Here is a 25,533-nt window from a genome sequence, read left to right as displayed (position 1 = left end):
AGATTTTTGGGCTGTTCTTTGGTGATAAGCAGATGTTTTCGAGCTTGTTGGTTATGCTTTTCTGTGTGGTTCTTGTGGGTGTATTTTATGTAGGGCTTGATAGGTGGACTTCAGATGATGGTGACATTTTCTACAGTATGTCCTTGGGGTGTTGACTGAATGAGTAGACGTCTTCAAGTTAGCATAATAAGCATTTTAGATGAAGAGGAGTTGTAGCCCCAGGCATTTATGGGTAACACTGAGCACTTCATCTCCAGCCTGGAGTCATCAGTTGTCACCCACCTGTTAGGAGTCTATAACCCATGACCTTTGTGCTCTGACCTCTTTCTGTGCATTAGCTTGTTTGTGATTCTTTTGTTGTCATCATTGACATTTCTTTTATCTTCCAGGGGTTTGAGCCTAGGGGGACTGCCATTGGCCAAAGACTAGTGACCTGGAACAACATGGTGGAGAACACGGGATACAAGGCAACACTGGCCAACTATCCATTCAAGTATGCAGATGAGCAAGCAAAAAAATAGTTACGTCGTTTTTATTTATCATCTTTTTAATGTTTTTTATATTTTTATAGACCTTTTATATTTGGCATTGGATGGTTTTAATATGTCAAAGCAATCGTACAACGCCCAAGCCTTTCCTACATTGGATTTTTGCCTGAGAGGTGGCCCTGATCACATACTGCCTGGTCTACCAGCAGAGTCTCTCGCCAACATTGGTATTGTCATGCAGAGGTTCTCGAGATTCATCTGGACTACTTCTTCTAGTTCTTAACTCTATTAAGCAGGCCATACACATTTGTTATTGGGACGATAGACCACTGCCAGAGGACTCTGGCAGCAGCTTCCGTCTTTTTGACTCCTGAGATTTCTCTGGCATAAGATACAAAGTCAATTCATAATGATAATTTCCCCCTTTGTAGTCCACGTTTATCCATATCAATGATTTTTCAGTGCCTTGTGATTCATGCTGAGTCTTGCAATAAGAGACTCTTGTGAGTATCAGCAGGGGGGCAGCTTCTCAAAACAAGGAGAACACTGCCCAAGGGCAAACAAAAGCTTCTTGCCAAAACAGAGAACAAAGACATCAACCGCTCCCCTCTCCAGGGTATGCAAGAGTTTATAAATACAACATTTCCAAAAAGTCTCCTACCAAACCCCATCACTGGTACCGGTTTGGAAACTGACCACATTTTTAACTTTCCTTCCTGAACCAAGTTCTGGGTCGAAGTGGACAATTTCTCTTTTGAAAACTATAGAAGTGATGGAGACGCATTATTAGATCTAATTCTGGCCATACAGGATAAAATGAACATTAATGGTTTAGTTTGATATTTTTCTGATACATGTGTTTATCGTATTGTCTTCTGTTACAGTCAACAGGCCGACCGATGGTCAGAAGATCACTACGAAAGGGAGAAAAGACAGGTACACTGGGACTTCCATAAGGATAGCTTTTTCTGTGAGGTGCCAAGTAAGTCTGTCTTCCATGTTTGGATCTCTTAAGTGTCAAGCGTATGTTGGCCAAACCCACCGATTTTGAACACTGAATTTGTAAGGAAGCCTACCTGTGCACTGAGGATCATGAGAGAGAGTTTTTGGCTGAATGCTCATAGGGTATTTTGTGTATGGCCAGCCTTGCCCTGGGGTAAAACAAAATATTTTGCCGAGATGTATGGAACTGTGTGCATCACAACTTGCAAATGTACTTCGGTTAACTCAACTGAACTCTTCTGCCATGACTTCCGAGGGCATTGTTTCGATGATCCATGTAGGAAATGCTACGTCCATTTGTGTTGGCCCAGCATTGTCAATTTGGACCACTGTTTTATATTGTACAGTTTTATAAGAGGGAATATAAAAATCAGTTGTGGTTCCTCAGGATGGGAGAATGTTTTCCAGGTAAAATATTCCATTATGGTGTAAAAGTTGGCCATCATTAGTTTCTGAGAAGGGAATGGTTCCGGTCCAGGCTGGTCACTTGGGAATGATGGGGTTTAGAAATGCAGATGGTTAACATCAAAGTGATAGGTAAAAAAGCAGACACATATAAAATGGGGGGGAAAAAATTTGACTTTTTTTATTTGTATACTTTTTTAACCCAAAGTTAGGCTACTCACATTTGCCGCACCGATTCCGGCACTGCCGGATGCAAACGGAATGCCCGCCGGCCCCATTAAGTATAAAATTGCTGTGGTTTGTGTCCGGCCGATTCCCGGCATTTTCTGCCGGATCAGACTGCCTAATCTCCATGCCACAGATGTGAAAGTAGCCTTAAACAGGCAATAATCTGTTACCAGGTGGCGCTGCATTTTATTTAACCTCTGTTGTGAGAGGGGTTTAAAGGCTGTATTATGATGCAAAAGTCAATAAATATAAAATTTGCTCCTATTTTTTACTATTTTTCTCTTTTTTTTTTTTTTCTTTTCAGATGACCACTATTCCCGAATTGTTTTTACCTCTGTGAATGGACAGAGTCTGTGGAACTTGCAAGCCATCAAGTCCATGTGCAATATAGACAATATAAGGGTAAGTCCAAAAAACTTCTAATATTTGAAGCATTCCTGAAATTCTCTTAATTAAGTCTCGAGATTCTGAAACAAACACCCCGTCTCCTAGTTATAGTGTTTTCTTTCAGTGAGTATCCAGGGGGTGGGGTGGGATATTTGTATAAGACTCTTGCTAGGACATCCCATTCAGAATACCAGAGGCAAAAATCTTTCTAAGCTGAGCTATTTGTATTGGGAACATGAATAATGTTTGAGAGTCAACAGGTGGGTAGGGCTGGTGTCAGCTTCCTTTACAAATCTTCCTGTATGTCTCCGGGGTAGGAATGGAGCTGAGTGACAAACGTGTCATTCCCACCGTGATTTGGGGAATCCCATTAAATTGCTGAAAATCCTGAAAATTCACACTAGGATGCTGCATTCCTCAGTGATTCCTTAGGGCAAAGCTGGGAGCTGGGGAAGAGTCACTTATGATACAAAGCAATAAAATGTTGGCAAAAAAGTAAATAATAATAAAAAAAAATTACAAATAATTTTGTAACCCTTTGGGCCAATAAGATTACAGTTGAAGGAGTTTTTTCTGGTCTTTGATATTGATATTATATCATATCCGCGGGGGTGAGCTGTTTGAGGAGGTTGTGGCGCTCTGGTGAGTACAGCACCATCCATTGGATAGCGGCCGGGCTTGGTATTGCAGCTCAGCTCCCTAGGCCATGTGACCAATTAACATGATGTCACTGACCTAGGAAGAGGGCGCAGTGCTCACCGGTGCTCCGCAGCCTCTTCAAAAAGCTGATTGGCGGGGGTGCTGGGAGTCGGACCCCCACCAATTAGATACTGAGGACCTATCCTGAGGATAGACTATCATTATCAAAGTCTCAGATAACCCCTTTAACCCACTGGGAAAGACATCAAACCATTCTGATAATCTGGAGTGTGAGATAATCCAGAACCTTTCTAGTTCCATGTGTGCTAAATTAAAGTAAAACCTATTCAGGGTTACATTTTAACAAAAATAAAATCTAAATAAAACACCTTTTTGGCTATCTCTCCTTACCCTTCATACATGTGTTTGGCCCAACGTGTATGCATTCTAAATGGGGAGGGGAGAGAAAGAGTCCACCAGTGGCTTATCTCCCTGAGAACATAGTGATCAGGCATGTTGAAATCCAACTTCCCGATCTTTCTCTCCTCAAGGGAGAGTGTTATGTGAATGGCCATCTTTTAATATCTTTCTAATCCGAACTTCACTTCGGGTTAATTTTCCTTCTAAACGATTTAAAGCAGCAGGAGTTCATCTCAAGAAGAAGAAACCGCTCAATTCCCAGGCTTGTGTTCCTGGGTAATTATGAGCGAGTGACTAATGGAATTCAGACGCAGAACATTTCTAATTTAGCTTTTCTTAATCACTGTAAGACACACAGGCAATTAGACATGTAATACCAACTGCTCAGGCCCTTTTAGTTATGGTTCAGGCCAAGCCATAAAAGCGACCTCATTACCGAGAGCGCTGGAGCCGTAATCTAATTATGGACGACATAGTTAAACCCCCTCGTTTGTACAGTAACTTAACGTGACGGCAGCGTCCGAGTACCGAGCAAGTAATGGGGTTTTTATGGCTGAGAAGTTCTCAATCATTATTCAGCATTCAAATCCTGCTTTGCCAGAACTGTGGCCACTGATTACACCCTATATCGTATAGTTGTCTGACCTGCTGTGTTGGGTTTTTGTTAGGTGGACCATGCTTTTGAAGTTTATGGTAACGGTTGAACTTATCATCACTTGTTGTTTGGGAGGAAGTCCTGATATTTTAGATTTATTTTTGGCTCTACATGGTGTGACATTTTTGTAGGGAATTGGGTCAAAACTACAACCATAGGGCCAATAGTTTGGACAGATTTCCATCTTTTTATGGTCACTTTTGCCAGTCATGCTTAGTACAGATTAGATAAAATTCTGCTAAACGGCCGACGGGATAATGTTTGGGGAGGGCGGCAGTTGCCCATGTTATAAACGTCCCATACACCTTAGGTAGCTTCAGCAGCTCTATCTCTCTCAATGGCTGACTGTGTGTGCGTTTTCAGTAAAGTAAGTGGAGAAAAAAAACATGGGCAGATATCTCTGGTAGCTGCATCTCTCTTTGGGCATTAAAAATTATTGTGTCCCCCCAATATGATCTGTATTGGGAGAGTTGGAAGCTCCCCATAAACATTAGATAGTCAGGTGATCCCATGGAAAATGTTTGATATGGGTATGGAGGCCTTCAAACACGTCAGATGTTTGTTGTCCCAACCTGCTGACCATGTAAGGTTTATGGGGGCTGACTCCCCCCCCCCCCCTCCGTTGGCAGGTGTTGAGGGAGATTTTTGGACGTGTTGGATTTCAGTTGCTCAATCCTTTTGTTCTCCGGCAGATAAATTGTCATCTTATGATTAGTTGACTGCTCTAGCTGTGTTTTCAACTGGTGATCATTTACCTGTTTATTGGGTGATTGGCAGAACCATTACACTGCAGTTATAAGGAAGGAGAATTTGATTGCCCTGATCATTGGCCCATATAAAGGACCCTAAGACTGAGTGTTTAAAATTTCCTTCTCATTCTTCTCTTTTTTATTTCTTTTCCTCCCTACAGATCAGATCCCACCATCAGTTTTCAGACCTGTGCCAGAGGACCACCGCAGCTTCATGTTGCCCCAGCTGGACCTTAGGAAACTACATTGCCATTCTTAACAACAGATCATCATGCCATAAGATTGTAGAACGTGACGTGTCTCACACGTTGAAACTAATTCGTAACTGTGCCAAATATTATCATAATGGAACTTTGGGACCAGACTGCTGGGACATGGTGGCCAAGAGGAAGCAGAAGTGTACAAATGTGCCTCGAAAATGTACCAAGTATAATGCTGTGTACCAGATTCTCCATTACTTGGTAGATAAAGACTTCTTCAATCCAAAGAATGTGGATTTCTCCAGTCCAGTTCTAAGGCACAGTATGCTCTTCTCCCCGACCGAAAAAGGGGAGTCGATGATGAACATTTATCTAGATAATTTTGAGAACTGGAATTGTTCTGATGGTGTAACGACCGTCACGGGAATTGAGTTTGGAATCAAACATAGCTTATTTCAAGACTATCTCTTAATGGATACTGTGTATCCGGCAATCGCCATATTAATTGTCCTCTTGGTCATGTGTATATACACAAGATCAATGTTTATCACACTGATGACCATGTTTGCCATAATTAGTTCACTGATTGTATCTTACTTCCTCTACCGTGTCGTATTTAACTTTGAGTTTTTCCCCTTCATGAACCTCACTGCACTGATCATTCTCGTCGGAATCGGGGCGGACGATGCTTTTGTCTTGTGTGATGTCTGGAACTACAGAAAATTTGACAAACCTCATGCGGAGACCTCGGAGACGGTCAGCATCACCCTTCAACATGCTGCTCTTTCTATGTTTGTCACCAGCTTTACCACCGCAGCGGCCTTCTACGCCAACTACGTCAGCAATATCACCGCGATCAGATGTTTCGGAGTCTATGCTGGCACTGCCATATTGGTTAATTATCTTCTCATGGTTACGTGGTTACCTGCCGTAGTTGTCCTTCATGAACGTTACCTCTTGAACATTTTTGACTGTTTGAAAAGTCCACAACGACCTTATAATAACAAAAGCTGTTGGAATGTAATGTGCCAGAAGCTACAGGAGTTTCTCTTTGCGGTTTCCGAAGCATCAAGGATTTTCTTTGAGAAAGTATTGCCATGTATTGTCATTAAATTCAGATATGTTTGGGTCTTTGCCTTTCTGGCCATAACTATTGGTGGAGCCTATATTGTATGTGTCAATCCAAAGATGAAACTCCCATCGTTAGAACTTTCGGAATTCCAAGTGTTTAGGTCTTCCCATCCATTTGAGCGATACGATGCAGAGTACAAAAAGTTGTTTATATTTGAGCGGGTCCATCATGGGGAGGAGCTCCATATGCCCATTACTATCATCTGGGGAATCTTTCCAGAAGACAATGGAGATCCCTTGAATCCAAAAAGCAAAGGCAAGCTCAAACTGGACAGTAGCTTTAATATTGCCAGCCCTGCCTCACAACAGTGGATTTTGAATTTTTGCCATAAGTTGAAAAACCAAACTTTCTACTATCAAACGAATGAACGGGACTTCACCAGTTGCTTCATCGAGACCTTCAAACAGTGGATGGAAAATCAAGACTGTGACGAACCTTCACTTTACCCCTGTTGCAGCCAGTCAGGATTTCCTTATAAGCAGGAAGTGTTTGAGCTCTGTATCAAAAGAGCGATCATGGAGCTCGAAAGGAGCACCGGTTACCATTTAGACAGCAAGACCCCTGGCCCGCGGTTTGACATCAATGACACCATCAGAGCTGTAGTATTACAGTTCAAAAGTGCTTACCTTTTCACCTTTGCCTATGAAAAGATGCACCACTTCTACAAGGAGGTTGACGCCTGGATTTCAAAGGAACTCCAGTCGGCTCCCGTTGGTCTTAGCAACGGATGGTTTGTCAGCAACCTTGAATTTTACGATCTCCAAGACAGCCTTTCTGATGGAACCTTAATTGCCATGGGATTATCTGTTGCCGTAGCCTTTAGCGTCATGCTCCTTACTACGTGGAACATAATTATAAGTCTGTACGCCATAGTTTCCATAGCGGGCACTATATTTGTTACTGTTGGCTCCTTGGTTCTTCTCGGATGGGAACTCAACGTTCTAGAATCTGTCACAATATCCGTTGCTGTCGGTCTCTCTGTGGATTTTGCCGTACATTATGGCGTCGCCTATCGTCTTGCTCCAGATCCAGATCGAGAAGGGAAAGTTGTTTTCTCTCTGAGTCGCATGGGTTCTGCTATAGCCATGGCTGCTTTGACGACCTTCGTGGCCGGAGCAATGATGATGCCTTCAACTGTTCTGGCCTACACCCAGTTGGGTACCTTCATGATGTTGATTATGTGCATTAGCTGGGCATTTGCTACCTTCTTCTTCCAATGTATGTGCCGTTGTCTAGGGCCGCAGGGAAGTTGTGGTCAGATTCCTTTGCCAAAAAAGTTGCAGTTCAAAGCCTTTTCACAAGCGTTATCGTCAAGCGCGACCGAAAGAGGACAGAACAAGGCGAACCACAGTAATAAGTATCAGTTAGACACACGAGGTACAAAGTCGGAAGTGGAACATGAACATTATGAACTGGAACCTCTAGCATCACATAACAGTAGCACATCGTGAAGGACAACTCACTGCAAGAAACTTGTTGAGATATTCTTTGCGCGCACAGTTTTGCGTCTGCACCCTTTACAAATTGTACACGGTATTGTAACAGTCTTGGCAGACTGTATGTTCTTGGACCAGCCTAGCCTTACATATGCCTGCGTGGTCCATTGCTTACTGCATCCCCATCCTTGCTTCATGTCCAGCTCTTTTCAGTTGGCTCGCACTGTGGAATTGCCTGGTGAAACCTAATCCTCAATAATATGATGCCCATCATCTGAGCTGAGTGAAAGGTGGCATGTACTATAAGATTACCCACCAGTGCCCCACCTGTCCGCAGGTTGTGTGTGGTATTACAGCTTGCCTCCATTCACTATAAGGGAACTGAGCTACCCTACCAGACACAACTCATGGACTAATGTGGAACTCTTCAAAGCCTTTTCACTGAGTGTGGCCAGGGGTGGGTAGTAGAATTTTACCTGTTTCCGCCCACGCTTAGTTAAATCTAGTGCAGGGCCATAGAGTGCTATTGGCATCTGAATTGACCATAAAGAGCCAGCATAACCAAGTGACACTATGGTGACAGTTAGAATTTTTTTACCATTTTTATTTAAACTTTTTTATTTTTTTACATGTATCTATCTTTTTGTTTTTGCCTGTTCAGCCCATAAAAGCAATGCTCCAAAATGCTCCTAGAAGGACGCGAGTATAGGGGGAGACGGAACGTGCGCAAAAATCAAATAGCACTTCAGAGCAACAGTAATGTACATTGTCCCTCGCATTTCAATTCTGAATGTCTGTTTTAGGCCACAATGTCGGGAACCTGACACTAAATCTGTACAACCCACCAAGTGATGTAACTGTCATGGTCAAGTGCAATTGTATTGAGTGATTGTCTTATGCCAAACATTGATGCCGACGTGCCTGCTGTATTAAGAGAGATATCAAAGTTTATGACAATAAAACCATATAGAGTATTGTGTATTTTTACAGTGTTTTTGTATGTTTTTTATTTATTTATTTTTTTGCAAATGTAAAGCCAAACTGTTTTCTCTCTTTCGGGACCTGGAAAGGGAGTCGCCAGGAAATTCACTGATAAACCAGGCACAATGCCTCGTAGGGCTACCTCAGCAGAATGTATAGAAACCTTTCACCTAGCGACCCGTTGCTCCATTTTAGAGAGAGCGAGTACTTTTAATCCATATGCAAATGAGTGGCTAAGTGCACCGAGGGCGGGCCCAATGAACACTGTGCACCCTTGATTGTCTGGGGCAGGTTCATTCATAGCCATCTCACCTGGACCTGTTAATGAAGGAGGAGAGGGAGGGGCTAGCAAAAGAAGCAGAAGGGGCCAGTGTGCACGGAGTGTGTTAGGCCCGCCCTCATTGCACTTCTCATTTGCCTATCGATTAAAAGTTGTTGTTTTTTTCTTTAGAATGAAGCCACAAATCACTAAGTGTATCACTACATTCAGCTGAGTTAGACCTACGAGGCATTGTGCCCGGTTTACCAGTGAATTTCCTGGCGACAGACTCCTCTAAGGCCCCATTCACACGTCCGCAATTCTGTTCTGCATTTTGCGGAACGGAATTGTGGACCCATTCATTTCTATGGGGCCGCACGATGTGCAGCCTGGACACGGAATTGCGGACCCCGACTTCCGGGTCCGCAATTCCGTTCCCGAAAAAAAAAATAGAACATGTTCTACTCTTGTCCGCAACTGCGGACAAAAGTAGGCATATTCTATGCAGTTTCGGCAATGTGCGGTCCGCAAATTACGGATCGCACATTACCGATGTCTGTGTTTTGCGGATCCACGGGCCCGTGGATCTGCAAAACACTTTTGGACGTGTGACTGGGGCCTAATGCAACTGGTGGTAACTTTTTGTGAATGTCAGATTGATTGAGATGGCACCAACATAATGAAGTGGTATTGAAGACGACCTGTCGGCTCTCCTGACATGTCATTTTTAGTAAATATATTCCCCATTAAAATAATTCTGGAGCATCTTTTCTCAGAGCTCTACAGTGTGTTGTTCCTCTGTTATCTCACTAGAAATGTATGAATAAATTGACGGCTGGGTATTACCAGTTGGCGGTGTGTCCCATTACTTGACAAAGGGAATAGTTACACCCAGTTATAATTTATTCATACATTTTTTCCTAAGAAAATATGCTTTAGAGTTCTGATTAATGAGGAAATACAAGTACTGATGTGTAACTGAGCATAGGATATAGCAATATTCCATAGCATTCAAAGATGGGAATATAACTTAAAGGGAGTCTATCATCCGTTTTGACCGTGCTTAACTGCTGACAGCAGCAGTAGATAGGGGCGTGGGAGAGCAGGACAAACGTACCTATTGTGAAACTTTTCTCATCAAGAGTAGTGTGAATATGAATGTTTATTCTGCCAGATTCTGCTCCTGCAAGTGCCCAGGAGGCGGAGCTTCACTGTGAAGTGCTCTCTGTATTGAGCTGCTTCACAGCAGCCCCTCTCCTCTGCTCTGAGTGACAGGTGTAGCTTCCAAGTAGGAGACCACTATAGTTGTCGCTCACAGCATAGGGAGGGGCTGTGAAGCGGCTTAATGCAGAGAGCATTTCACAGTGAAGCTCCGCCTCCTGGGCACTTGCAGTAGCAGAATCTGGCAGAATAAAAGTTCATATTCACACTACTACTGATGAGAAAAGCTTCACCATAGGTATGTTTATACTGCTGTCCACAGGCCCTATCTACTGCTGTCAGTATTATCAAAACTGATGACAGTCCCTTTAAAAGGTATTAAAGTTCTATGGAATATTGCTATAATACACTATTATATTCTAACTCTACCCCCCCCCCCCCATGAATCTGAAAATGAATCCCCCACCACTCCTGTTCCGATGCTTCCCAGTCCCACGCTATGACCACTGATTGGCTCAACGGTCATTTTCTGTGTGTTAAGAGGGACCCGGAAACTGAGAAAGGGAGGGGGGATCGGGAAGTGTCTTAAAGGGGTTGTGCACTTTTTATGTGTGTGTGTGTGTGTGTGGGGGGGGGGGGGGGTAGAGGAGGTTGTAAACTCCCCCCTCCTGTACAGACCTGCAAAGAAAATCATACTTACTGCTTCCCGGCACTGGCTCCTTGGATGGTCCGCTGCGCTCCATGGATGTAAAGTTCCTGTTTGACACCGCTGCAGCCAATCGCTGGCTACAGCAGTAACCTCTAAATTTTGCACATGGGGAGCAGGTCTCCATTGTGGCCAGTGATTGACTGCGGCGGCATCAAACAGGAAGTTTACATCCATGGAGCGCAGCGGAGCAGCCAAGTACGGGGGCTGAAGTAGCTAGAGAGGGTCCTCAGAATCGTCTATTTTGCTGGACTCAAGAAACCCCGGTCCAGTGATACCCTGACATATATTATCCTATAAGAAAAGACTGGAAGGCGCCATGGATAGGTTGGTCAGTGGTAGGAATCATCCGTCGTAAGTTAAATCAAAACGCCATGGCACTCTCTCTTAGAGGCAAACGGTGGGGTCATTTATCAAACTAGTGTAAAGTAGATCCGGCTTAGTTGCCCATAGCAACCAATCAGAATACACCTTTCATTTTCCAGAAGAGATGTCAAAAACAAAAGGCGGAATCTGATTGGTTGCTATGGGCAACTAAGCCAGTCTTGCTTTACACCAGATTGATAAATGACCCCCAGTGTCTTTAGTCTCTGTTAAAGGTGCTCCAAAATATACATGAAAACGGCCGACGCTAGTGTTTCGGTCGCATTAATTGGACCTTTGTTCGTGGCCTTTAATATATACAAATAAAACCAAAAACCAGTACAGGGATCAGAGCATCTGCAAAATAATAAAAACGGATTAGAGTCGCCCAAAACAACGTCTAGTAAAAGTACAAAGCCGACTAGGTATATGACGGGAGAAAAAGACACATTGCTAGGTGACCATGGAGGAGGCAGGGCGCCATTGAAAATTATTAAAAAAATATATATATATTTGTAAACCAAGATCTAATATGAGGAGCATCACAATATATCATGTTGCAGATCACAGATTGTAATTTTGGATGGAAGACGACTCAATCTGCCCAGAAGATAGCGATAAGAGGAGACATCATGGAGATGAGGCCCAAAAAGTATTCTAAGTAACCAAACAGCTGTATCATCTGGAGAAATTACAAACCACCTGTGAGAAAGGTGTCTGTGTACCCCGTGACAACTCTACGCCGCCTTATGCTCTGACAACTTGGCATCCTCATCATCATTACCCGCTGTCTGTGGTAACACTGAGCCGCCAGATCATGGGAGCAAGAAGCATTGTCTAGAGCAGGGATGCTCAACCGGCGGCCCTCCAGCTGTTGTAAAACTAGAACTCCCACAATGCCCTGCTGTAGGCTGTTCAGGCATGCTGGGAGTTGTAGTTTTGCAACAGCTGGAGGGCCGCAGTTTGAGGATGCCTGGTCTAGAGGACACAAGCAGAGATATTAAGGCGAAGCACACAGACGAGAGATAGATAGATAGTATCTGGCAGTACATTACTGGACTGGCCATTCGGTTGCCTTTGTGCCAATATATATTGTTATTTATAAACTTCATTCTTGTGACCGTGGGAGGAAACTTCCTTATCGTATCTTTGGTTTCTATTTATGCCAAACATCTCTGCTTCCTGTTGAATGCAAATATTCCAGATGTTATCTTGATCCTGCAGCAGCGTCCATAGGACAACACTTTTCCTTGCAGACTCATTTAACTTCATGTTGGAACCTTCCTTCCGATGTCATTGTCTGATTACCGACTCTAGCAGACAAGATATGTCCAAACAACAGGATAAAATATTTCTTTGTGACATTATTTTGTCACTGGACTTCCATTGCCATCACAATACCAGGGGTGGAGGACGTGCCACGGATGTCATTGTAATGTTACATATAGACTGTGACTGTGCAACATTGCTGTAGTGTATGATTATCGACATTGTGTACAGTTATAGGAGACAATGCTAACTAACCCTTATGCAAAAGAATATAACAAATATTTTAACTGACCCCTATAAACAAGAATATAACTACTATAATACTGCTCCTATGTACAAGAATATAACTACTATAATACTGCCTCCTATGTACAAGAATATAACTACTATAATACTGCTCCTATGTACAAGAATATAACTACTATAATACTGCTCCTATGTACAAGAATAGAACTACTATAATACTGCTCCTATGTACAAGAATATAACTACTATAATACTGCTCCTATGTACAGAAATATAACTACTATAATACTACCCCTGTGTACAAGAATATAACTACTATAATACTGCTCCTATGTACAAGAATATAACTACTATAATACTGCCTCCTATGTACAAGAATATAACTACTATAATACTGCCTCCTATGTACAAGAATATAACTACTATAATACTGCCCTTCTATATACAAGAATATAACTACTATAATACTGCTCCCTATGTACAGGAATATAACTACTATAATATTGCCTCCTATGTACAGGAATATAACTACTATAATACCGCCTCCTATGTACAGGAATATAACTACTATAATACTGCCTCCTATGTACAGGAATATAACTACTATAATACTGCTCCTATGTACAGGAATATAACTACTATAATACTACCCCTGTGTACAAGAATATAACTACTATAATATTGCCTCCTATGTACAGGAATATAACTACTATAATACTACCTCCTATGTACAAGAATATAACTACTATAATACTGCTCCTATGTACAAGAATATAACTACTGTAATACTGCTCCTATGTACAGGAATATAACTACTATAATACCACCTCCTATGTGCAAGAATTTAACTACTATAATACTGCCTCCTATGTACAGGAATATAACTACTATAATACCACCTCCTATGTACAGGAATATAACTACTATAATACCACCTCCTATGTACAGGAATATAACTACTATAATACCGCCTCCTATGTACAAGAATATATCTACTATAATACTTCTCCTATGTACAGGAATATAACTACTATAATACTGCTCCTATGTACAGGAATATAACTACTATAATACTGCTCCTATGTACAAGAATTTAACTACTATAATACCTGCCTCCTATGTACAGGAATGACCTAACTAGATACTCAACCTCCTATGTAAAGATAGAACTACTATACTACTGCTCCTATGTACAAGAATATATCTACTATAATACTGCTCCTATGTACAAGAATATAACTACTATAATACTGCTCCTATGTACAAGACTATAACTACTATAATACTGCTCCTATGTACAAGACTATAACTACTATAATACTGCTCCTATGTACAAGACTATAACTACTATAATACTGCCCCTATGTACAAGAATATAACTACTATAATACTGCCTCCTATGTACAAGAATATAACTACTATAATACTGCTCTTATGTACAAGAATTTAACTACTATAATATTGCCTCCTATGTACAGGAATATAACTACTATAATACTGCGCCTATGTACAGGAATATAACTACTATAATACTGTCTCCTATGTACAAGAATATAACTACTATAATACTGCTCCTATGTACAGGAATATAACTACTATAATACCAGCTCCTATGTACAGGAATATAACTACTGTAATACCGCCTCCTATGTACAAGAATATAACTACTATAATACTGCTCCTGTGTACAAGGGTATAACTACTATAATACCAGCTCCTATGTACAGGAATATAACTACTGTAATACTGCCTCCTATGTACAAGAATATAACTGCTATAATACCGCCCCCTACGTACAGGAATAAAACTGCCATAATACCGCCTTCTACGTACAAGACATTTTTTGATGTGATATCTAAATTTATTAAACAATTATTCTTTATACTTTTCCCAAAAATATAAGAGAACTAATAATGTTATACAGCAGGTTGAAAGGCTGCAATATGAATTCAGCTCTGTGCCACCTTCCTGTGCAGGGAACTTCTGTATGACACCATTTAAGTAAATAGGTCCTTGTACAGCCAGGGGACCGAGTGGACCATTGTTTACAAAACCAGGTCCACCCCTTATAGCAGGGATGTCAAACTCGTGGCCCTCCAGCTGTTGCAAAACTACAACTCCCATCATGCCTGGGCATACTACAGCTATCAGGGAATGATGGGAGTTGTAGTTTTGCAACATCTGGAGGGCCATGAGTTTGACATCCATGTCTTATAGCATCACAAAGTGATGACAAATCCTAGTGATGGACCATCACTTTATAGCAGGGGAGTATTCCTTTAAGGTGCTATTTGAGCGTCATATGACGGCATTATTTAGGCACCTAATGGGCAGTATTTAATTACAAAAATGCCTATCTGTAGTTTTCGCATCACAGTTTTTGTAATGTCTTTTTAAGCAAAACCTCTTCGGATGTCGCCTTTTTCTCTGACCCGTCATCTGAAATATCCAAGGATGGGTTTGACCGGAGTTCCCCTTTAAATCAGATTGGTAACATGGTTTTGAAAATGAAGCTGTGGTTGTTTTCCTGCAGCCCAGAATATGTTGGCCTTTATAAATGTTCCCCCACGTCCTGTTTACAGCACGTTATGGACCCGGGATATTTTCGTGGTCCTTCCATTTGGCCTCTGTGAAGACGCGTTGTGTACTGACCTTTGTGTGACAATGAGGGCTTTTGTGCCGTAACATTTGGCTGCTCCCTTCTCCACTAACACAAGAGCTTCCAGTCTGTAAGTGGTGACTTTAGCGATCCGCCGCCGCCAATTAATGGTCCCGTGTGGTCAGCAGCGACGTTCAAAGGCAGCAATTAGTGACAGTGCGCTTTTATGGCGAGTGTAAGTAGGACTTGTGCTGCATGGAAACGCTAGAGCGATATTTTAAAAATCAATATAGCCGGCCTTGTCCTCCCCCCGACGTGTCACTTCAGTCCTCAATATTAGCGTCATGGGGATATTCCAAACTGAGCTCTCAAAATACACTTAAAGGGGATGTCCACGAACCATTACAGGATAAGTGATGTTTTACTGATAAATTGAGCTCTGGGACGATCCCAGTTCAGATTCCCCTGTGTGACCGAAGTGGTAGCGCACAGGCGTGACCACCTCTCCATACTCCTCTATGGGACTGATGGAGATGGCTGAGAGCGGTACTCCGCGCTCCCATTGTGGTCATCCACCTATCCTGCCAAAATAGTGTACTTCGCCAGGCTGGCCTGTCCGTATACGCCAAAATAAAAGAAAATGTAAAAGCAAATTAGACTATGTTATACTATTACTAATAGATACACACCTTAGACCAGACCCCCCCAAAATACACTGAAATAGAGACCCCCTGAATAAATACAGACCAGACCCCAAAATAGACACAAATAAATAGTCCCCATACTAGACTGCCAAGTATAGATCTTAGAGCAGATCAGACCCCCTAAATAAATGCAGACCCCAGACCAGACTCCCTATATAAATGCAGACCCCGGACCAGACCCCCAAAATAAATACAGACCCCAGACCAGACTCCCTATATAAATTCAGATCCCCTAAATAAATGCATATCCCGTAAATAAATACAGACCCAAGACCAGACTACCTATATAAATGCAGACCCCAGATCAGACCCCCAAAATAAATCCAGACCCCAGATCAGACCCCCTATATAAATACAGACCCCATATCAGATCCCCTAAATAAATACAGACCTGAGACCAGATCCCAATATAAATACAGACCCCCTAAATAAATGCAGACCCCAAAATAAATCCAGACACCAGATCAGACCCCCTATATGAATACAGACCCCCTAATTAAATGCAGACCCCAGATCAGACCCCCAAAATAAATCCAGACACCAGATCAGACCCCCTTTATAAATACAGACCCCTAAATAAATGCAGACCCCAGATCAGACCCCCTATATAAATACAGACCCCTAAATAAATACAGACCCCAGACCTGTGTCCGTAAGACCTGATCATGTTATTTAACCCCCGCAGGCAACACCATACAAACCAATGACAGAACTGCTGTTTTTCTTTCATCTCACAAAAAGTTTAAAAAAAACTTGAAAGTGCCACCTGAAAACCTCAGCTCCTCCTGCAAAAAACAGGCCTCACACAGCTCCATCCACGGAAAAATAAAAAATGATGGCTGTCAGACTACAGCGCTGCCGGCACATACCGTTCTTCTGTGTGTTTTTATTCTCTAAAAGTAGAAAGACGTGAAAAATAAATAAATAAATTGGGTTTTTGCTGTTATCGTATTGGCCACAGAATAAACCGCATGATACTGCACGATGAACAGAACCCAAAAAGTGCAGAATTTTTCCACCTCCCTGTATAAAAAAAATAATAAAAAAATAGTTTTTCAGTGCATTGTATGTACTCCAGAATTGTGCCTCTTTTTTATGATACGTAGGTAGAATCCTTAAAGACTTTCCTCATATAATAAGAACTCTGGAACATCTAATTCTTATGACTTTGTGTTGTGCATTTCCTCTGTTATTCCTACTATCAGTTATGAATGAATTGCCAGCAGCTTGCAGTAAAGGTACAGATGCACAGCCTGAAACTGGTAGCACTGATTGGATAGTGTCCAAATGGCAGGTCGCACCCCCAACTGGTAACACCCATCTGAACCCTCATTGCAAGCTGCTATTAATTCATTCATAAATTCGATCAGGAATAATAGAGGAATGGCACAACATAGAGATATAAGAACAGATGATGCAGAGTTATTTCTAGCTTCTTCTCTGCTACCCTTCATGTGGATAGGTACAACGTTGGCCATTCTCCAAGCGTCAGAAACATCCCCTGCCAGTCAGTAAGAGGAGCAGCAACCACAGATCAGAGTCCTGTAAGGACTTTGGGGTGAACGCCATCTGGACCCATATCTTTGTTAGACACCCCCAACTGGTAACACCCATCATGTCAAAATAATAGAAATTCAATCATAAACTTCTAGTGGGAATAATAGAGGAACGGTACAACATAAAGCCATAAGAATTGGAGAGGTGAGAAATTTAACAAATACAGAACCCTGAATAAATAGGGTCCCCGGAACAAACCTCATAAATCAAGACAGAGACCCCTGAATAACTCTCCCAGTTTTTTAGGGGGGGTCTGTATCCTGGGGTACAGATGGGGGAGACATGATTAATCATGACCGGTCTGAAGATAAAGGGGGAGTCTGAGCCGCAGCCTTGCTCAGGTTTGCACCGGCAGCAGCGGCTCCTGGGAGTGAAGACGTCTCCTTCCCTGTTTATTCTCCTCACATTCCTTGCAGGCTGATGTTGCCCAGCAGGAGATGATAAATTCCTCCCAGAAGCTGCGCGGCGCGTGGGGCCGCTCCATTACCGCTGAACTGAACGTGACCCAAGTCCCTGCGCTGCGGTGATATATATACTGTATATATATATATATATATATATATATATACTGCAGGGGGGATGACTTCTAATTAGTGTTGAGAGAATTGACTTCGATCCGAATTTCAAGAAAACTTTGATTCGCCACGAAGCCAAATTTCCTGGAGCTTCGTGGGACCGGATACATTTTTCCTGAAATGACGGTAATAAAAAATATATATACTCCCCTCATCCATTGGCTCGCGGATTCGCAGCTATCTTATTGCGCGCTGCCATGTAACGTCACCACGCTGACCGGATGCGGTGACGTCATCAGTAATGACGTCACTGCGTCCACCCAGCGTGATGACGTCACGTGGCAGCGCGTGCGCGTTTTATTCAAGATGGCCGCGATGGCCTCTCCATAAGTAAATGGATGAGGTGAGTATATATATATTTTTTCAAACCCCTGAAAGGCCTAAATGTGACCGTCCGATGCCGCGATCAGTGTTGAACGCGTCATCTAATAAAGTTAAATGACGGGGGACGGTGCAATTCCATTCAGTGGAATGTGATGCGTGACGAAGTAATTCATCAAGAATCAAATTTCTTTGTGAACGTCGATGAAGCAGCCGAATCGAATTTTCGCAAACGTTGCTCATCTGTATTTATAATAGTACGGTAGATGAAACTCTCCGGAAGATAAGTGGTTAAACAAAGAGGCGGCATATCCAGGGCTCGCTCCAGCTCACCGCGCGGTGTGTACTGGGGCAGAGGCGCACGCCACTATTTTACTTCGCTCTTTGTGCCATTCCTGGGCTGGTGCTTAGAAAACGGTTCATCCTGAGCCTCCTGACTGCCAAGATTGCAACGAAGGCTGAGAACAAAGAAAGATGAAAGACAATAGTTTTTCTTCAATTAAGATTTTATATATTTTTTTGCAGCACGCTCCAGCTATGGCGATTTTTATTTTATTTTTTACCTTTTTTTTTTTTTTTTTTTTTTTTTTTTTCAAGTACATGAAAAATGCCTTTAAAGAAATGCATGGTAAAATCTAAAAAAAAAAAACACTTGCAAAAACACATGAGAATACTGTAAGGGCTCATGCACACGAATGTATTTTCGTTCCGCTTCCGTTCTTTTTTTTTTTTTTTTGCGGACTGTATGCCGAACCATTCACTTCAATGGGTCCGCAAAAACAACGGAATTTACTCTGTGTGCATTCCGTTTCCGTATTTCCGTTCCTCCAAAAATTTGCGCATGCCCTATTATTGTCCGCAAATCACGGTCCGAGGTCCCATTCAAGTCAAAGGGTCCGCAAAAAGCACAGAATGCACACCGAACACATCCGTATGTCATCTGTATTTTGCGGATCCATACTGTAGAAATGTTATGCCCAGTCCATATTGCTCATGTGTTTGGTTATTAATAATTTACTGTTTCTGTTTTCGATCCGCAAAAAACGGATCGCATACGGAAACCATACGGATATGTTTTGTGGAATAAAATCAAACTTAAATCAGAGAAAAAAAATAACTCGGATACCGAACAACGGACCGCAAAACAACAACGGTCGTATGCATGAGGCCTAAGTAGTTAATTTTACTAGCCAAATAAAACCTAAATCTGGGAGCCTACAGTCACCACTAGGGGGAGCTACCTACTATGTTAGTACTGAGTTCAATGTATCAACAGCATGCAGTAAGCTCCCCCTAGTGGTGACTGCGGACATACAATTCATTCATTGAACTCTTTTTATGCAGAGGATTTGGTACTTTGTAGCATTTAGGCAGACCTCAAATACTGAACGCACTGTGTGTGGTCTGTATAGAGGCAAAACTATGTCATGAGCCTGTTTTGATGCGTCCTATTATTTTATTGGCCTTGGCAGCAGCTGCCTGGCATTGGTCACTAAAGTCGCAGCGCAAGTGCAACCACCACTCCATTCACTTCTATGGGACTGCCTGAAATAACGAAGCCGACTCTCGGCTCGGAGGTCTCATTCTGTACAGGGAGGTCCCGGAGGTGGGACCCGCACCGATCTGACATTAGGATATGCCACTTATATCTTAGAGGAGACAACCCCTTTAAGTGACTGCCCATCAGTGACCACTTTTTTGCCATTTGCATACTTGGTCTAAATCCATATTTATCCACGCTGAAACTCATTTACCATCTTGCATTTTGTCCGTGAACCAGGAGGATCAGTATGAACGTATCCACAGAGCAGGAATGTGGTGTGTCTGTCCAGGGCTGTCTGTCTCCATTTTTCAGCCTTCACCTCATTAGAGATGGATTTCGGTATTACTGATAAGAGGGGTCCGGCTGACATGAAGCAGTCCTCTCTCCCCGCAGCTCCTGTTTTCTACATTACTGTTAACCCTTTCCCAACATCTGCCGCTGGATGCAGGTTATTACTGACCCACCTCTGCAGGGTGATGACATGGGAAGCAGAAGGCAACTCCGGTTTTCGGCTGTTTAACCCCTTAGGTGTTGTGGTGGAAAACGACTGCGTCAGGTAAGTGATGTATAGTAAGGAAATGGTCCTCTTTGTCCTCCTATCACCACCCCCTCTGACATGACTACGGTTAAATATGGCAGCCAGGGGCAGAAGTAATTTATATTTTGTGTTCCCATAACCGTAACAACCAGAAAATAAAGTTAAATCACAGAAATAAAAATATGAATTTTACATAATTTTGCAAGATCTCTACTTGCTGTCAGTGAACGAGGAACATTCTTCTTCCTCTTCAATCAGAGGCTGAAAGCCTGTAGACATGCGGCTTTAGGCCCCGTTCACATGGATTTTGCAAAGGCAATATTTGGCCGCTTATTCCACCGTTTTTTGGGTTTGAATGACGCAGACCTGCTCCCAGTTTAGTCCCACTGAATGGCGCTAAACCATAATGGACACCTGCCTTGGTTCCTGGTGGCATCCGTTCAGACACTGCATCGAAAAAGGACACGTCTTTTCTTGGCACGGCCTCATAACTGTATTTTCGGCCCGATCCGCCTTTTTTGCGGACTGTATGCAGACCCATTAATTTGAACGGGGCCACAGAAAATGCGCAAAGCGCAACGCATGTCCGAGCCGCAAACAAATAGAACGTGTCCTATACTTGTCCGTTTTGCAGAAAATGAAGGGGGAAAGAAAATGGCGGCACGCACATGGCCGCTATCCATGTTTTGAGGGTCCGCGGTTTGCATGAGACCTTATAACGTACGGCCATCACTGGCCATCTGCAACAAAGTTCCATGTGAACGGGGCCTTAATGTTTTTTTTTGAAAGTCTGCCATTAGAGGATACCCTTAGCCTTCTCTTCTGCTAACCTTTCTTAGTTAAACAAAAATAAAATATCCTGCAAAAAAGCCGTTGGCGAGATCGTCTAACCATTTTAGCAGTTTAAAAAAAAAAAAGTGCTTTGCCTTAATCCGCTTTGCTGACGGTAGGTAAGAAGCAGCAAATGTCTTCCACATGTGAGCGCCGCGTCCCGCTCAGGACGCACATGCTACGTGAGAGGTTCCAATTAAGCGTTATCCTTAAACACACACACCAGACTTGTTAAAATATCCAGGAGGACTTATAATAAATCACGACAGCCGAATTATTATGATATCTAATTATGGGAGTTGATCCTGGAGAGGTTCCAGGGAGGTCACATGGCTGCTACTTCAAGGACTTCCCGAGGAAAGCTTCCATGATATTGAGCGGGGCCTGCAAGAAATGGATAGTATTAGAAGTGTCTATGGCCCTTGTGTGGGGCAGAAACCATGGTAGGGGACTATAGGTGGCACAGATGGGTCATATATTGGTAAACCCTTATGGGGTGCATTGGCCCGTGAAGGACTACAATCGCATTAGGCTCCATGCACATTTGCATTCTGGTGTTAGGTTTTCTGGGTCTTCTATACTGATGACACATGTGATGCAACTTTCGACACCCACGCCAATTAGGCAATGCTATAGGGGTTGACGGGTACAGAAAATTGGTTGTCTTACAGCCTAGTTGGGAATTCTGACCTAATAGAAAGAGATTCCCAGTTTAGGACCCTCTTCTTTAACTGAGAATCCAGCAATATAGATAATTATTGCATCTGGGCCCTGGTGCCTGAGGAGTCTACCGGCTAAGGAGACACCAGTCTTATAAATGACATTAACCTTTATTTATTTATTTATATATATATATATAATTCCCTTTTTATTTTAAGAAAAAAAAATATTTTTTATTTTTACATTTTCAGAACAACAAAATTTTTTCTTTTTTTGTTCTGAAAATGTAAAAAATAAATTTTTATTTTTTTTCTTAAAATAAAAAGGGAAGTATGTGTGTGTGTATATATATATATATATATATATATATATATATATATATATATATATACAGTACAGACCAAAAGTTTGGACACACCTTCTCATTCAAAGAGTTTTCTTTATTTTCATGACTATGAAAATTGTAGATTCACACTGAAGGCATCAAAACTATGAATTAACACATGTGGAATTATATACATAACAAAAAAGTGTGAAACAACTGAAAATATGTCATATTCTAGGTTCTTCAAAGTAGCCACCTTTTGCTTTGATTACTGCTTTGCACACTCTTGGCATTCTCTTGATGAGCTTCAAGAGGTAGTCACCTGAAATGGCTTTCACGTCACAGGTGTGCCCTGTCAGGTGTAATAAGTGGGATTTCTTGCCTTATAAATGGGGTTGGGACCATCAGTTGCGTTGTGGAGAAGTCAGGTGGATGCACAGCTGATAGTCCGACTGAATAGACTGTTAGAATTTGTATTATGGCAAGAAAAAAGCAGCTAAGTAAAGAAAAACGACGGTCAGTCAGTCAGCCCAAAAACTGGGAAAACTTTGAAAGTAAGGGCTATTTGACCATGAAGGAGAGTGATGGGGTGCTGCGCCAGATGACCTGGCCTCCACAGTCACCGGACCTGAACCCAATCGAGATGGTTTGGGGTGAGCTGGACCGCAGAGTGAAGGCAAAAGGGCCAACAAGTGCTAAGCAGCTCTGGGAACTCCTTCAAGACTGTTGGAAGACCATTTCAGGTGACTACCTCTTGAAGCTCATCAAGAGAATGCCAAGAGTGTGCAAAGCAGTAATCAAAGCAAAAGGTGGCTACTTTGAAGAACCTAGAATATGACACATTTTCAGTTGTTTCACACTTTTTTGTTATGTATATAATTCCACATGTGTTAATTCATAGTTTTGATGCCTTCATAGTCATGAAAATAAAGAAAACTCTTTGAATGAGAAGGCGTGTCCAAACTTTTGGTCTGTACTGTATATATATATATATATATATAAAAATAAACTTTATTGTCTTAATGTCATTTATAAGACTGGTGTCTCCATAGCCAGTAGACTCCTCAGGTACCAGGGCCCAGATGCAATAATTATCTATACTGCTGGATCCCTATGTGATGTATGGACATGTTGGGTACTCCAGAGTCACTTTCTGTATTTATTCTCAATTAAAAGCAAAACATTGGGTACCCTGCATGGTTAGTACCTAGTAGTAGCAGCACCTTTAGCAAGTATCACAGCTTGTAAACGCTTTTTGGAGCAGCCAAGAGTCTATCAGTTCTTGTTTGAGGGATTTTCATCCATTCTTCCTTGCAGACGTCTTCCAGTTCTGTGAGACTTGGTAAAAGTTCAACAGCTTTACTTGAATAAACTTGCATTCAGACAATATTTGGTCTTTCGCTTGGCTCCAGATGGCTTTGGTCTGGTAGCTGGACTTTCTGCCAGTTCTGGTACCTTTGAGCGGGGTGCTTTTGGCCATTGACCCCCTCATAATGCTCTGTCTTTAAACTGTAAGGGGTCAGGGTGCTTTGCAAGCTGCTTCTCTTGGGTGACTCCTGCTGCAGGAGGAGGGGGCGCTCCCCTCACTGCAACATGTCTGCTCTCCTTTCAATTCTCAACTTCCCTCTCTTCTAACTATAGCTCCCTACAACCCCTCCCTTGGCAGGAAGCAGGACAAGATGTCCGTACAGTATTAATCAAAAGTTTTGAACGATGCAACTTCGGATGTAGTATCTGAAGCTCGCTTCGCTCATCCCTAATTATGAACAGGCCTTAACCCTAACAGACTATTTAAGGTCTGCGACCTCGGTCAAAGTTATCTGAGCGTGCAAATCTCCTTGGGTTCCCATAATTTTGCAAGATACTTCTTTCCTTTTTTCACTCAAAAATTCTACAAAACCAAAATAATACAAGCAATAATACACTGATATTGCTTAAAATGTTGAAAGGTGTTTCATCTTTAACTTTATACCTTTTGGAGATTATTTCATCTTCAACTTGCATAAATGGGTTATCCTGGAAAAGATAAAGATGACTTATCCTCAGGGTAGGTCATCATTTTCACATCAGCGGGAGTCCGAGTCCCGACATCCCCGTTTATCAGCTGTTTCAGGGAGCCCCTGTGTTCACCGGAGCTCTGGTGAGCAATGCAGAGTCCCCACAGCTTTCCAAGGACAGCACTGTACATTGTATAGTGGCAGTGCTCGGTATTGCAGCTCAGCCCCATTGACTTGAATAGCCCTTAGCTGCAACAAGGCCATGCTCCCAATGTACAGTCGTGGCCAAAAGTTTTGAGAATTACATAAATATTGGAAATTGGAAAAGTTGCTGCTTAAGTTTTTATAATAGCAATTTGCATATACTCCAGAATGTTATGAAGAGTGATCAGATGAATTGCATAGCCCTTCTTTGCCATGAAAATTAACTTAAAGGGGTTGTCCAGGTTCAGAGCTGAACCTGGACATCCCTCCATTTTCACCCAGGCAGCCCCCCTGACATGAGCATCGGAGCAGTTCATGCTCCGATGCTCTCCTTTGCCCTGCGCTAAATCGCGCAGGGCAAAGGCATTTTTCTAAGTTCCGGTGACGTACCGGGGCTCTCTATGGGGCTGACAGGAACCCCGGTGACGTCACCGGCACTGATGGGCGGGATTTGGCTCTGCCCTAGCCAGTAAAACGGCTAGGGCAGAGCTAAAGCCCGCCCCTCAGAGCCGGTGACGTCACCGAACACACTGCTGGGCGGAAGTTACCGCCCGGCAGTGTGTTATTGTAAACACAAGAGCCTGTGCCCTGCGCGATCTAGCGCAGGGCACGGGAGCGCATCGGAGCATGAGATGCTCCGATGCCAGGCTCAGGAGGGCTGCCGGGGTGAAAATAAGGGTATGTCCGGGTTCAGCTCTGAACCTGGACAACCCCTTTAATCCCAAAAAAAAACTTTCCACTGCATTTCATTGCTGTCATTAAAGGACCTGCTGAGATCATTTCAGTAATCATATTGTTAACTCAGGTGAGAATGTTGACGAGCACAAGGCTGGAGATCATTATGTCAGGCTGATTGGGTTAAAATGGCAGACTTGACCTGTTAAAAGGAGGGTGATGCTTGAAATCATTGTTCTTCCATTGTTAACCATGGTGACCTGCAAAGAAACACGTGC

At 42.5% G+C, this 25,533-nt stretch overlaps 1 protein-coding gene across 1 annotated transcript in view; it reads left to right on the top strand.

The window, feature by feature from the left end:
* The window catches only part of DISP1 (dispatched RND transporter family member 1), a 63,037-nt gene extending 54,321 nt beyond the window's left edge, over positions 1-8,716 (top strand). Inside the window, exons 6-9 of the mRNA XM_044289786.1 lie at positions 390-520; positions 1,373-1,470; positions 2,428-2,525; positions 5,135-8,716. Of these exons, the coding sequence (XP_044145721.1) occupies positions 390-520; positions 1,373-1,470; positions 2,428-2,525; positions 5,135-7,756 (2,949 nt within the window). The 3' untranslated portion in view covers positions 7,757-8,716. The remainder of the gene's footprint in view (positions 1-389; positions 521-1,372; positions 1,471-2,427; positions 2,526-5,134) is intronic.
* Positions 8,717-25,533: the final 16,817 nt, after the last annotated feature.

The sequence above is a fragment of the Bufo gargarizans genome, chromosome 4 (genome assembly GCF_014858855.1).
Source record: "Bufo gargarizans isolate SCDJY-AF-19 chromosome 4, ASM1485885v1, whole genome shotgun sequence".
Classification (NCBI taxonomy): domain Eukaryota; kingdom Metazoa; phylum Chordata; class Amphibia; order Anura; family Bufonidae; genus Bufo; species Bufo gargarizans.
Note: the sequence above shows the minus strand (reverse complement) of the source record. Positions and strands in the feature narration are given on the sequence as shown.